Genomic DNA, 14,205 nt, shown 5'->3' on the forward strand with positions numbered 1-14,205 from the left:
CTGCTTTCTTAGGTAAAATGCCTTGTTGATGCCAGAGGTCAGAGGAGAATGGCCAGACTGCTTCACGTTTACAGGAAGGCAACAGCATCTCAGGTTTAAATGTTTCAGTGTGCCTGCAGCATGCTGTACGTCATATCGTGTGGGACTGGTGTAGCTCGTTCCTCAGAGATGGTGGCGTATGCATGATAAACATCAGACTGGAGAAAACAGACAGTCCTTTAAGTCTGCAGCATCTGTTAAGCTCAGAAAAGATATTCTGCACCTCAGGTGTCACTTACCTCGTCGTGTTTAAACTCTTCTCTGTTCAATTTCTCTGCACCTGCAAGTAAGAGAATCACATCCTAAAATTACTTTCAGTCAGGCAGATACAGCTGCATTCACTGCATGTGATTCCCCTCTCACTAAAGTCAAAAGTAAATCTTGGGAAAAAACAAAAACTTAAAAACATTGTCTTGTAGCTTTATATCATGAATTTGTCATTTTACTCTTAGAAATGTGTACATCTAAGAGTCTTCAGTGCTCAGACACGTTCGAATTAAATGAATAATATGGAAAAGGTTTATTTTATGATTTTTACTGTTGTTGGTTTTTTTTCATATGATTACAAAAAGGAAACGACCTGTGTTGTTGTTATGCTAAAGGGTGAACGTTTGCAGGCAACGTGTTGTCTCTGTCACTTTGACAGTGAATCATCAAAAATATAGAGGGTCACTGTTTTATCTGTAACATTCATTCCCTATATCTGGCTGTTCTATGAGTCATATATTGGTGTTTTTGTGTATGTAATCCAGATTGTGTATACATATTCTTGCATGATTGTTCTTCATAGATAAATATTAAGTTTAAGTTTATAAACATAAACTTTTAAGTGAAAAACTTAATATAAAGTTTCTCACTTAATTTTAAATACATATTTCATTAACTATACATAACCAATGTAATTTACAGCCTTTATATAAAGCCCCCTACAGATACAGTAGGTGTCGAGATTTCTACCCCCTGCTCTCATAAACTATTTTATCACCACTGGTACACGTTCTCACAGCTATGATTACACCATGATTTTTTTTCCTCTATATTGTACTAAACAGAATTTAGATAGGTTTAAAGTTTGAGAAAAAAAACTGTTGCTCACCAGTAGTACATCTGACACCAGCCACTGAAGTGATCACACTGTAGGCTCCATCATTATTTACAGGTGACTTTATCCAACAGAGAAAATCCATAGATGAATGCACCTTTACCATTTGTAATTAAATTATTGAATATTAAAGTTATGCGAATATGCATTTGCATTACCATTCCTCCATGGTCAATATTTGCCATGCATACAAAGTCATCTGCAGCAGAGGTAAATAAAAAAATCTCAGAGAATAAAAATACATATAAATGCAATACTGTCTACTCTATTATTGATGGATGTTACAGTGCAATGTAAGGCATGCAATGTATGAATGCAGGGATACTGGCAGCTAAATAAATAAAATACCTGTGTTTTTGGCTTTAAACCTACAAGTAAAATAAATAAAGGGAAGCAAAGGTTACATAAAATTACAATGAAAATAAAAAGCAGGCTTATTGTGGGTTTGGTCGGTCAGTTTAAAAATTATAGGACAGTAAAAATTGTTAGAACCCAGGTGAGACACAAGATGGCTTTTACTTTGAAAAGACTCTGGGATTTGAAGGCATTGTCCACCCTACAGCATTTCTGGCTGGGTTGTGTAAATAGGATTAGACAGATGTATAACTCATGAGTAATGATAATTAGATGGTTTCAATGTGAGTCAGAGCAAATTAGTAACTGTTTCCCTCATTATATTTTAATTTCAAAAGAAGGAATAATTCTGTATTTTGCTATTTTCTTTTATTTCATTGCTTTAACTCTGTCTCTGTTATTGCTTCTGCATTTTGTAAAATAATGTCCAGGAATGAATGGGGAGATGTGATCAACATTTATTAAGGGAAAGCTCAAGTTTGCTGAAAACTAGATTTCCTACCTGTTTGGAGAATATCTGTCTAAGAAAAACAGAAATAAAGAAGTCAGAGTCAGAATGCTATATAGGCTGAGTGGCATCAGATCAGTTTTACAGTCAGTGGCTGATTTACAGTAGTTCAACAAACATACACAAACCTACAAACTTTCATTCAATGAGACCTCCTGAAAGTATAAAAGCAATACAAGAGAGTTTGTAGGTGGTGTGACAGCTCCAAACTTGAACTGAACGTGAGCAAAACCAAAGAGATGGTGGTGACCTTCTCCAGTAGGAGAGGATCTGGCTGCTTCAGTCACCACCACCATCCATGGGAAGCCAGTGGAGGTAGTTGAGGAGTACAAATACCTGGGAACCATCTTTGACAACCTCCTGAAATTCTCTGCCAACACAGAGGAGATTCTCAGGAGGTGCCACCAACGGCTATACCTCCTTAGGAAACTCAACTCCTTTGGAGTCAGCACACCCATCATGATGACTTTTTACTATGCCTTCCTGGAAAGCATCATGACCTTCTCCATCACCTGCTGGTTCCACTCCCTCAGCCTTCAGAACAGGAACAGACTGCAGCACACTGCATCAGTGTGCTCTAAAATCATTGGCCTGCCTGTCAGAACTCTGGCACAGGTTTTCAGCCAACAGGCCCTTAGACAGGCAGCCAAAATCATCAATGACCCCTCTCACATTCTTCACCCCGCATTTCAATGGCTCCCCTCTGGGCGACGCCTCCGCTGCATTTCCTGCAGGACTGAGAGGAGGAGAGCCACCTTTGTCCCCAAAGCCACCTGCTTTTTAACTCCAGCCGATAAGAACATTTCCCACACCAGAAACATAAACTATTCTACACTCTTTTATACTGCCGACACTTTATTCACTTTTAGTAACTTACAGTTATTTATTCACCTTTCAGTCACTTTAATTTTAAAACTGTGTATATACTGTATACTCTGTGTATTTATTATCTCACTCTCATTGCCTGTTTATGCCCTGTCCTTATCTTTAACGTCATGCTACTCTGTTGTATCTTAATTGCCCCTTGGGGATAAATAAAGTCTTTCTGATTCTGATTCTGATACAAGAAATCTAAAAGTACAATTATTTCCTAAATCCTTAACACTACGTAACATATTATTGCATGAAAAAATTATTTATTACAGACTGATGGCAAGAAGAGTAACCAGAGCAATCTAATGTGAAATCACTTTTAAAACTGTAAATGTTATACTCTAACATTAATATCCATCGGCACATTGACAAATACTTTCACATATCAATTGACATAAATCTCACCATTTCTTCTTTTAGCTCTAAGAATCATCAGCACCAGTAAAATGACGCCCACAGTGACTCCGAAACCAACGACGACTAACACAACAGTCAGTGTCCACGTTCCTGTTTGAGATCACAAACACATCTCATTTTTAACTCGAAAGTTGGACAGTTCTATGTCTCTGTGCTAAGGTTCACACTAAATATATGGCTTAGATTAACATGTTACTTTCTGATTAAATACTGCCACAAATAAAAACATCAGTAATTTAGTAATTTTAATTTTAGTAATTAAAATGTCTTTAACATTTAAAAAAATGTTAAAGACATTTTAAAGAATAGATGTGTGCTGATGTTGTGTAATTCAAAGGGGAGACAGTTGTATGGACAAAAATTGTGATAAATTTAATGCGCAGTTTTAATTAGCACTGTGAGCTCTGAGTGAGTCTTCAAGCGCTATATAAGAATATATAAGAATCAAGTTTTGAAAATACACTATGTGAAATATTTTACTCCTGTGAGGGATGGTTTTATGACGTATCAGTGTTTGTTTTATTTACAGGTTTTTCAAATGTGTGATCTACTGAAATAAAACAGAAATATTACAAAAACTTTTACAACAACATAGCTTTGCATTTTCAATGTGCTCATAACAGTCTCACCTGTGTTACTCCCTCCTGATGTCATGTCTTCAGTTTTTGTGGTTACAGGGGCCATACTAGTTGCATGATTTAGATTAGTAGTAGTTACTAATTTAAAACACATAAATACAAAATAATTAACGCAATGTCAAATATATCACAACTTTTTAAGTATATATTTGCTACTGCATTTCTTTTCTGTATCACTAATAAAGATTTAACAACAGTAAAGAAAACAACAAAACAAAAATGTTGTTAAACAAGGTTCAGACTCAGAATATTTGGATTGTTGGACCTTTTTTTTCCAGACTCAGCATATTTAGTATGCAATATAATATATTGCACCAAAATTCCACAACTTAGCTTTAATGCGAGAAGATTTGCATTAAAACGGAAAAAACTGCATACAATGTATAGGCCATAGTTTGTGTTTAACTAATGAGACATATCAGTAATTTAGTTACGTGATGGTGAAGTCACAGAAGAGGTAGAAGTGAAAGCAGTTGATGTGGTGGGACTCAATTGGGGACTAAAAAATTGTCTAAGATAATTTTAAAAAAATCATGTGTGATGATGTTCTGGATTTATTTTACAAGTATTGTAAACGGTTAGAGTAGATGATGGTTTTGTGTGGGTCATTGTTGATTCGCTTTCCATAATGTCTACAGTAAAAGGATTTTTTGCTTTTATGCATCACTTCACACTTGTTGTGTTCATGAGTCATAGTGAGAGACTAAGCTTTATCATTCATGCTAAGCATCAGAATTGTAGCTTTAGCATAATGTATGTAAGCATGTTAACCTGAAAAATGAATTAAAGCTTATTTTTGGTCAAGTACACACCGCTGCTTGTGCGTCTGAGCCTACAGAAATAAAACAGACATAAAACTTTTACAGCAATGTATCTTTGCTTTATTGATACAACAACAGTCTGTCAGCTGATGCTAGATTTTCAACTCTTTTGAGAGCAGGTGTCAGACTAATTGTAGCCCTTGTAATTTGTGGTTAAATAATACCAAACAAAACACATCAGTAATTTAGCTCCTGATGGTGAGTTCACAGAAACGGTGGAAGTAGAAGCACTGGACGTGTTGATTCTTGATGCTGCTGCATAAATGTACATAAAGAGTTCATAACCTTTGAAAGAAGTGACGTGTGATGATGATCTGGGTTGATATTTATGTGTATTGTACATATTACCTGCGGTTGTGGAAAATGATGATTTCATGACAGTCACTAGTGATTCTTTTTCCACAATATCTACAAGGAAAAGAAAAACAAAAAAAATGTGTTTTTTTGTTTGTTTTTTATTATTTTTGGAATCACTGCAGCAGACATCTTGTAAAACTAAAAAACTGAATCAAACTCATAACACATAAAAATAAGTCAGTTTTTCTTGGACTTACCTGTCTTTACCTCTTATTGTTTAGCGTGTCTTGGATCAATGCAACAGTGATCTCAGAGACAGACTCAGTCACTGTCAGCCACCATCATCTGCTTCAATATGTTTAGGTTATTTTATACTGGGGAGCAAGAAACTATCAAAGGTTTCTCACGTTTACAGACACAGACAGGAACTGAACTGCTGTTAGTGTCACATCAGAGGTCACCCTCTGAGGGCAAAGTGAGATGTTTTTACACTGTGCAGTATGCAGATGTGAATTCTCCCTCTTCACACAGTAACACAGTCTTTGTCAGCGTACGAAGTGACAGACAGTTTCTCATTTCAGTTTAGATTAAACTCTTCTAACATTACACATGTATGTTAATGTAAATTATAAAACATGATGACTCAGCGTTACAGTAGGACTTCTGTGAATGTCAACACTGTTTTATTTATTGCACTGTTGAAACATGACGAGTATGTGACTGATACTTAATGATGGTACATTGATCTTCATGCAGGTCAGAAACCAAAGATGAGTGTTCAGCATTTTAATGGAGAACATGTTCATTTCGTTTGCTCTCTGCCTGGATCTGTGAAAAATGACACAAGATGTAATCTGTACTTTGGAGAAGCAAGTCGTCCAGTCCTGACAGCAGCTGTCTTGAACAATAGCGAGACAAAAACCAAACAGAGGTTCTGCCAGTTTTATGTCCCAGTTGCTGATTTTTTGAAGCATCTATTTCTTGTTCAACAAAAGGATGCCAGCTGTGATTACAGTTTGGAAAATGAACCCAACTCTTTGTCACCTCGCAGTGATCGATACAACATGACAAGTAAGTCAAAGAGAAACATAACATAACCTGTTTTAGTGTATATGATACTACTTTTGAAACTAATAAAACATTAATTAAATAAACTGCTACTGAATGTTGAAGTTGACATAACTTTACAAAGTGTGTCATAGTTGCTGTATAATTATTCCATCTTTTCTTGTAGTTGATCTGATTAATTTGACTGAATTCTGTTCAGTTTATTGAATTTCAGCCTGTTTGTCCATTAAAATTCAAAATTATTTGAATTTATTTGAAAAAAAAAATTCAAAATTATTGGAACTGGTGGTTATAAGAGTGCAGCTGTGCCAGAAGATGTGAATAAAGTCACAGTTCAGCTATGATTAAACTCTTAGTAAGCCTTTTTGCAAGCGTTGTAAATATTAACAGTGTTGAGCATTTAGCTCAGCATGTGCTAGTGGTGAGCAAGGCTGCAGCTGAGGTTGACATGAAATCATTAATATTCTACTTGGTCACAACCCTCTGATCTCCTACACAGATCTCATCTGTTTTTAATATTCAACCATTGTTGTCATTTCCCAAGAAGGGGTAGTTTACAAAGACATATAGTGGTGTAAAAACCTTCCTGTTTTCCTATTTTTCAAACAAATGTAAATATTGGACAAAGAAAACACAAGTAGTCACAAAATGCAGTTTCTAAATGAATGTGTTTACTATTAAAGACGCTGTGTATTTTTGTTAATTTCCTGTTTTATAGGTGTTATATGAAAACCTCATCTCTGCAGTCGCTTAGTGTTTACTCTGGCTCTGAAAAAGATCCTGAATTTCAGGATTTCAATTAATGTCTGTGAAGGTTCTCAGTCATCCAGGTCATCGTAGTCAAAGGAGCTTGCAAAGAAAAGCGTCTGGACTTCTTTAAGTTGCTTGAAGACGTTTCACCTCTCATCCGAGAAGCTTCTTCAGTTCTAAGGTCAAATGGTGGAGAGTCCCAGATTTAAACCTAGTGGGACTCCCCACTAGGTTTAAATCTGGGACTACAAACATTTCAATTAATGTTTGTAGTTCAGTTTAACAAACATGACAGTTCTGTCTGTACAGAGAACTCAAACTGTCCGGAGGGGGAAAGGAGAAAACGCAGTTAAGCGACCTGTAGAAACGAAGCAAAGGAGTTACGAGAGACTGCACAAGGAATAAGTTAGAGAGCTTACTTGCCACACATTTACTAGAGACTTGGGCGAGGTACTTAAGGCTGGACATTGAAGTGGGGACGACGTGGACCCCAGGCAGCGCAGGTGAGCAGGGAGGTAGCTTGGAGAGTTAGCCAGGATAACTCCAGACTGAGAATGGCTGGGCAGTGAAGCAGAAGAGATGACGAATGTCGTGCAAATCAAAGTAGTACATAGAAGCAGGTTGATGATTTACCACTTAAGGCCGAGACAACAATCCGACACCCGAGAGCTGTCACGCTGCTCCTTAAATACCCGGCAGATGACTCCCAATGCTCCGCAGGCAAACACAAGAAAACCAACCAACAAAATCACCCATCAAAACATAGACACATTAATTTTTATACACATAAACACTTTTTTTTTTAAAATTTTTAGATATTTTGGCAAAAGAATGCACAATGTCACCATGTACCATGACCACAGGTAAGAGAGACTATACATCTAAGTATCATACAGAACATTGTGAATGTTTTCTTTAGATTAAAAACAAACAAACCTTTTATGTATTTATCCAGCACAACTGAGTCTCAGCAATCCCAGTGCTTCCAATAATACCACTCCTGTAACCCCCCCATCAGGTAAGTAAATCACTGATAGGTTATGTGTGACAGTAATTAATCAGAAATAGAAAAGTCCGTTAATCTGAGCCCTACAATCAGTGTGACCTAAGAGCATGGCATGAGTAGAGATGATAATGTGTGATTTTGTTATGAGTGCATGAAAAATGCAAAAACACAAAAGTTTTTAATGTTTCTGTTTCACTTCAGAAGTTCCAAAACTTCAAAAGCCTGAATCAAACCATACCTCACAAAAGAAAACATCAGGTAAGTAAAAACAATTCAATCATTTTAAAGTGCATCATTTTAAAGTGCATAATATTTTTGTTATTAATAGTTTTAACCAGATTTTTTATATACCATGATACAGCAGCTGTGCGTACTTTGTGCATTCATTAAATTCTCACCATGTTAACATATTAAGTTAATTCAGCTCCCAGTGTGTTCATCTGAGTTAAGCATATTAGAAAAAGAAAGTCATCACCAGTTGAACTCCACAACAAGGACACATCCTTGCAATCAGTATATAAAGCACTATGTCGCCATTTTAATTCTGATACACCTGGGAAGGATTCATCATTAAATCTGTTTGTAAATAAATACAAAACTACTGTTTTTCATCCTCACTTTTATAGAGTATTTTTTGATTTCTGAAATAAAAATGCTGAATAAGATTAACAGAAAAGCACTGCTTTAATTTTCCAAAGTAAAACCATTAATAACTTGATAAATAAGAAATATCAGCCTTCACTGAGAGATGTTGGCTCTTACAGCCATAACAGAAATACTTTACTTTTCTACCGATAATAAGAGATAAGCAACAGTAACTGCTTTACATATAAAACAACAACAATAACAACCCCCCCCCCCAAAAAAAAATACACATCAGCTTTCAGTGTCAAATGTTTCCTGTGCAAAGAAACTGCTCACTGTCCCCAGAGTCACAGTTAGAGAGATTATTTTGAGCTGATAATAAATCCACAGTGTCCACTGGCTCTGTCCTTTCTTTGACCACTGAATGATAATAAAAGGTCTCATCTTAGAGACCTTTTATTAATAGAATAACAATAATACCATGATTCCAATAATTTCTCTTCTTTGGTTAATAATTAACTCTGTCCATGTGACCGTATAAGTGCAACACCACAGGCACCAAACACCAGAGAAATACAAAGACGAGAACGATAAATATTTAACAGACATATAAAACATTTTCAGTAAAGACTCAGAGTTAAGGTGGAGGTAAAAACTAATTTTATATTTTAAAACAGGTCCCCAAATATTTCAGTTTGAAACAAAGTGGGGGATTGACTGATTAACTTATTTTGCATTTAGGGTGGAAATGCTGCAATACTGTGATATTAAATTTGTTTTTAGTTCCAAAATTGCTTCTTTTAAAATGACTGTGTGAAAGGAAAAAAACGTGTCATGTTGATTTATTTGTCTTCTTTTACTCTGTTGTGAAAAGCAGAATCAAGAGCGACCACCACAAAGTCAACATCTACCACAGCCACAGGTGGGACAAAGAGTACATTTAAATATCAATCCAGATCACTTCTTTTTTTCACACCACTTCTTAAAATGATCTTAAACATGTTTGTGGATTTATGCAGCAAAACCGCAGCAAAATACTTCCACCTCTACCACTTCTGTGAACTCACCGTCTAAGTCAGGTAACCGATGTGTTTTGTGTGACAATTGTTGATAGCACATTTAAATAGTTAGCGTCAGCCTTACAGTTAGTGCCACCTCTGTAGTCAAAACATGTGACGGTTTTTGAGTGGTAAGATTGTTAGGTATGCATCAAAAATTCAGACATCAGCATAAACATTTGCCAAAATGTGCTTCTGAGCAGCTGAGCCATTAATTTAGCAATGTTTTTTTTTCATCATAAATTTGTAACTTCCTGCAGGTAAAGAAAGAGCCTGGTCGTGTAAAAGCAGAGGAACTAAGTAGAGTGACAACAGTTTTTTTCTTTTTATGGCTGAAATTACAAAATATTTACTGAAGTAATTCTGTCCTCAGCGTTAGCATCAGTTTTCCAGTTAGACGCACAGTGAACATGCTCACACAGTCAGGCACAGAAGTTACATTAACTTGATTTCTATTATAATTACGACTGTCTACTGTCTGGTCTCTACTGTTATTTTGTTCCTCTGAGGTACGGGGATTTCTAAAACTGAAATAACACAGAAAAAATAAATAAACCAACACATTTTTATCAGAGCAAAGCCTACATGATTTCTCTTTATAACAACAGTTGTAATCATTAAATGCTCTTAGCTTAATTATTGTTCCTGTGACTGCCAACCAAGAAAACTAGAAGTACTGTTTTGAGTGTAACAACAAAAATAACCACCAGAGGGACACAAAGACAAGAACTATTCAGCATCTCCAGACATTTGCACTCATATTATGTCTGCACTAAATTTACAACAATACACAAAATATTAAAATTTGGAACAAAGCAGTGGATCGACGGAGTAACTAACAATACTGCTGGGAAAGAAATAGTTAGTCATTAATGTGATAAGACTTTTGATTATTAGTTCAAAATGACTTGATAACTCAATCACACAATCACTATAAATAAAGTCTTTAACATTTTTTGCATATTTATGCAGCAGAATCAAGTCTCACGACACCCAGGGCTTCCATTTCTACCAGTACTGTGGACGTATCATCAGGTAACTAAATTACTGAGGTTTTATGCATTGTAGCATTATTTAATCAGAATTTATTGATTTTTCTTTATTAATGCAATCCTCCTCAAAGCAGAGACATAGAGCTTTGGTGTAATATATTGTTTTGTTTAGTTTTTAAATATGCTTTTATTCTAAACATTGTAGAAGAAGTCTCAAGAAAAACAAACACAAAATCATCATTTACCTTGACCACAGGTACGACATACAATTCATGTGAATATTAACTCTGATCATCACACATCACTTCTTAAATCTTAGATCTTAAACATTTCTGGTGCTTTTACAGCAGAATCGAGCCTCAGCAGTTTCAGTGCTTCCACTTCTCCCACTTCTGTCATCTCACCATCAGGTAATTAAATTACTGATGTTTTATTTTTGACAATAGTTAATAAGAAATCAGAGCAGACATTAATCTCTTTTTCAGTTAGAGATAAGATGTGTTTGTGGTTTCCTAAACAGGAAAGTGGACACTGACTGTTGTGCTGGTCGTCATTGGTTCTGGTGTAACTGTGGGTGCCATCTTATTGGTACTGGCACTTTTCAGATCTAAAAGAAGAACTGGTGAGATCTCAATCAGTTATTATGTAAAATCATGCAGATGTATATGATAGTTAGAGTATAGTACTAACATTTCACACTCAGTGGATTAATACAGACTACAGTGTCTTCTTCTTAAAAGCAGTTTTGTAGTCAGATTTGTTGTTAAAGGCTGTTCTGTTTCACAGACGTCTCACTGAATCAGAGCTTGTCAGTTTGTAATTAACGGCTGTAAAGCTGATCTGACCCCAGCAGACTAACTGTCACGTCTTTATTGCTGTTTATTCCAGAAGGATATTCTCTAAAGAGGCAAGAAACCTGTTTTCAGCAAGTATTTTTTTTGTTATCACTTGTATAGACGGAAGTTAAACTTACTGACTTTAGATTGTTTTCTTATTCTGCAACTAAACAGAATTATTGGAAGAGTTGTGGATTAAATGCCTTGCTCAGGGGCAGCGGGGCACTTCAGGGCAGAAAGTCCATTCACTTTCCTGTATCAAAAAACAGTCTTTAAAGTAGTAACCAAACAGAGTAATATGATGGATCTATGGAGAATATTCAGCATTTATATGATTTTTGTTTAATTTTTAAATTAATTTTCCTTTTTTATGTTTAGGACAAGAACCAGCATCCAAGGTACTGAATTCATTTAGTTGCAGCATCAATGTGTTGTTGATTTATACAATGTTAGGACAGTATTTATACACTTGTTAACTGAGCTTTATTATTTACCTACTGCTGCAGATGACTTTGTGTGCATGACAAATATTGACCCTGGAAGAATGGTAAATAAACTAAAATGTTTGTCAAATTCTACACTAATATAACAAAACATTCAAAAATTGAAATGCAAGAGGTTTAAGGGTAGGTTAACTTTAATGTATTATTAATGGATTTTCTCATTTAATGTCCTCTTTCCTGCTGCATAAAGTTACCTGAAGGTGATGATGGAGCCTACAGTGTGATCACTTCAATACCTGATGCCAGCTGTGCTACCGGTGAGCTGTTTATTTATTTATTTTTATTTTCCTTTTTGTTTTACACCTACTTAAACACTGTAGTGCAGGGTGGAAGACAAATTTCAATATTGTAATTATATTATTATACCACAGCTGTGGGAACATGTTTTATGTGGGGGCAGGGGGTTTTGAAAGGATGACATGTGTGAAAACTGGGGGTACCTCAACAGCAATATGAAAATAGATATTTATATAAATGTTGTAAATTGTACATTGTTATGCATGTTTGATGAAACGTGTTTGAAAAGTAGTTCAATATGGCAGCACTTTATCTGCAAAGACCTTGTAACATAACACACAACTACACAGTTTTTAATTATATTTGTGGACATTCACCATCCACCAGGGGGTGCTGCAGGACCCTCAGTGTGCCTAATCCCTGCAGTCCCTACTGCTATATAGAGAATGTACAATATGGTAAATGGCCTGTATTTGTATAGCACTTTTACTAGTCCCTAAGGACCCCAAAGCGCTTTACATATCCAGTCATCCACCCATTCACACACTGGTGATGGCAAGCTACATTGTAGCCACAGCCACCCTGGGGCGCACTGACAGAGGCGAGGCTGCCGGACACTGGCGCCACCGGGCCCTCTGACCACCACCAGTAGGCAACGGGTGAAGTGTCTTGCCCAAGGACACAACGACCGAGACTGTCCAAGCCGGGGCTCGAACCGGCAACCTTCCGATTACAAGGCGAACTCCCAACTCTTGAGCCACGATCGCCCCATGTGCTAGTTTATCTGAGTTTAGTTGTATAGTTGCTGTGTTTCTTTCAAAGTATGACAAAGTGAATACTATATAATATAAAGAGTTGCACCAATGAAAAAGCAAATCTTTCAGTTACATTGTTGCTTTTATCTGTTGCATGAAAAACCAACAAAAGATCCCAATGTTTCAGGTCCTCTTAAAGAAAAAAAAAATAGCGAAATGACAGTAACATGTGGTGTATGCCCTTCAGTACACGGGGAAGTACACCAGGTCATATTTGTGCAGGAATAGAACAAAACTCTATTACTTCAGTTCTTCTTGCACTTTGTATCTGTCTAAAACAGCAGTTTTAGTTTGTGATTCTCTTGATTGCAGGTGCTCAGAAACTGAACAAACAAGAAAGGAGAGAGCAAGATGTAAGTGAGACAAAGGTTCAGTAATTAAGATGTTTGTTATTTGGCTTTGAAGATGCGAGACGTAAATGACTCACACAGCTGTGTTCTTTCTTTTCTAGTTTGATATTTATCATCCATACGCCACCATCGCTGAGAAACCAGCTGCACCAGTCTCACAGGACATGACCTACAGCATGCTGCAGGCACATTGATGATGCTTATTATTTTATTTTCAGTAATGGAACCAAATGCCCACTGTCACTCTGTCAGTACTGGAAATGTTTTTTGTCCCTTGAACAAACTGTACTCTGCAGAAACTGCAAGTTAAGATTGAAACCGTGTTTTTGTTCTAATCAATGTTAGCACAACATTTTGTAATTGGATATATTCTGCCTGGTTAATGTCAAATTGCTATCTGTGTTTGGCTCAAAATTTTTGCACAGCATTTTTTCTGAAACTATTTTTTTTTGCATATAGTGTATCCAAGTAATGACCCTTTTCCACTTTTGTATTTTATTCTATTAAATATTTGTTAGACACTGGCAGGAGGCTGCTTTTGCATCTGGGTTAGGAACAGGAGGGGTTACTTTTTTGTTTTTCTTGCTTTTGCTTTGACCAGAGCTGAGGGCCTAAAGTGGCCGTAGCTGGGCTGTAACGGTGGAGACTTTCTCTTCAGTGGTTAGTGGTTGTCAGTGCTGCCCTGGTTTGAACTGCACTGTAGTAACAGTGTGTGTAAAACTGAGATGTACGTATGTATGTATGATGGTGTCCCTGTTATTAAAACTCTTGAGCTCTTTACTGCCACATGTTGCCACACAGACATCTGGGAAACTAAGCCCATGGCAACAGAAATGACACAAATGTACTCATGCATTTCACTTCCTTTCTTGTTCTTTGATCTAAATAAAACTCATAAGTAGTTTCAAAGGGCTGTTAATGTTCATTTGCTCCGCTGTGTAAAAGCGTTCATTGTT

The 14,205-nt window shown here is 36.4% G+C and overlaps 1 protein-coding gene across 4 annotated transcripts; it reads left to right on the plus strand.

Moving 5' to 3' along the window:
* The first annotated feature begins 5,352 nt into the window (after positions 1-5,352).
* Positions 5,353-14,174, plus strand: LOC102301586 (cell wall integrity and stress response component 3). 4 transcript variants are annotated; one of them, XM_042228061.1, is made up of 16 exons: positions 5,353-6,120; positions 7,683-7,730; positions 7,823-7,885; positions 8,075-8,131; positions 9,333-9,380; positions 9,478-9,537; positions 10,489-10,551; positions 10,714-10,764; positions 10,859-10,918; positions 11,029-11,130; positions 11,397-11,415; positions 11,723-11,742; positions 11,851-11,891; positions 12,038-12,104; positions 13,212-13,252; positions 13,351-14,174. In XM_042228061.1, exons 1-16 carry the CDS (start codon positions 5,820-5,822, stop codon positions 13,441-13,443), a joined length of 1,134 nt encoding a protein of 377 aa, XP_042083995.1. In that variant the 5' UTR covers positions 5,353-5,819; the 3' UTR covers positions 13,444-14,174. The 4 variants fall into 4 exon arrangements, with proteins under 4 accessions (XP_042083995.1, XP_042083996.1, XP_042083993.1 ...); XM_042228059.1 differs by having other exon boundaries at positions 5,357-6,120; positions 10,856-10,918; XM_042228060.1 differs by having other exon boundaries at positions 5,357-6,120; positions 9,336-9,380; positions 10,856-10,918.
* The last annotated feature ends 31 nt before the right edge of the window (positions 14,175-14,205 follow it).

The sequence above is a fragment of the Haplochromis burtoni genome, unplaced genomic scaffold, assembly GCF_018398535.1.
Source record: "Haplochromis burtoni strain Fernald_Lab_line unplaced genomic scaffold, NCSU_Asbu1 Contig_300, whole genome shotgun sequence".
Classification (NCBI taxonomy): Eukaryota; Metazoa; Chordata; class Actinopteri; order Cichliformes; family Cichlidae; genus Haplochromis; species Haplochromis burtoni.

What these genes read in the sequence shown, in the direction of transcription:
- LOC102301586 (XM_042228059.1), top strand. Translation starts at nt 5,820, where the DNA reads ATGAGTGTTCAGCATTTTAATGGAGAACATGTTCATTTCGTTTGCTCT. An exon ending in TCCTGTAACCCCCCCATCAG is followed by an intron (nt 7,886 to 8,074) that starts GTAAGTAAATCA and finishes GTTTCACTTCAG; the next exon opens with AAGTTCCAAAACTTCAAAAG. An exon ending in CTCACAAAAGAAAACATCAG is followed by an intron (nt 8,132 to 9,332) that starts GTAAGTAAAAAC and finishes TGTTGTGAAAAG; the next exon opens with CAGAATCAAGAGCGACCACC.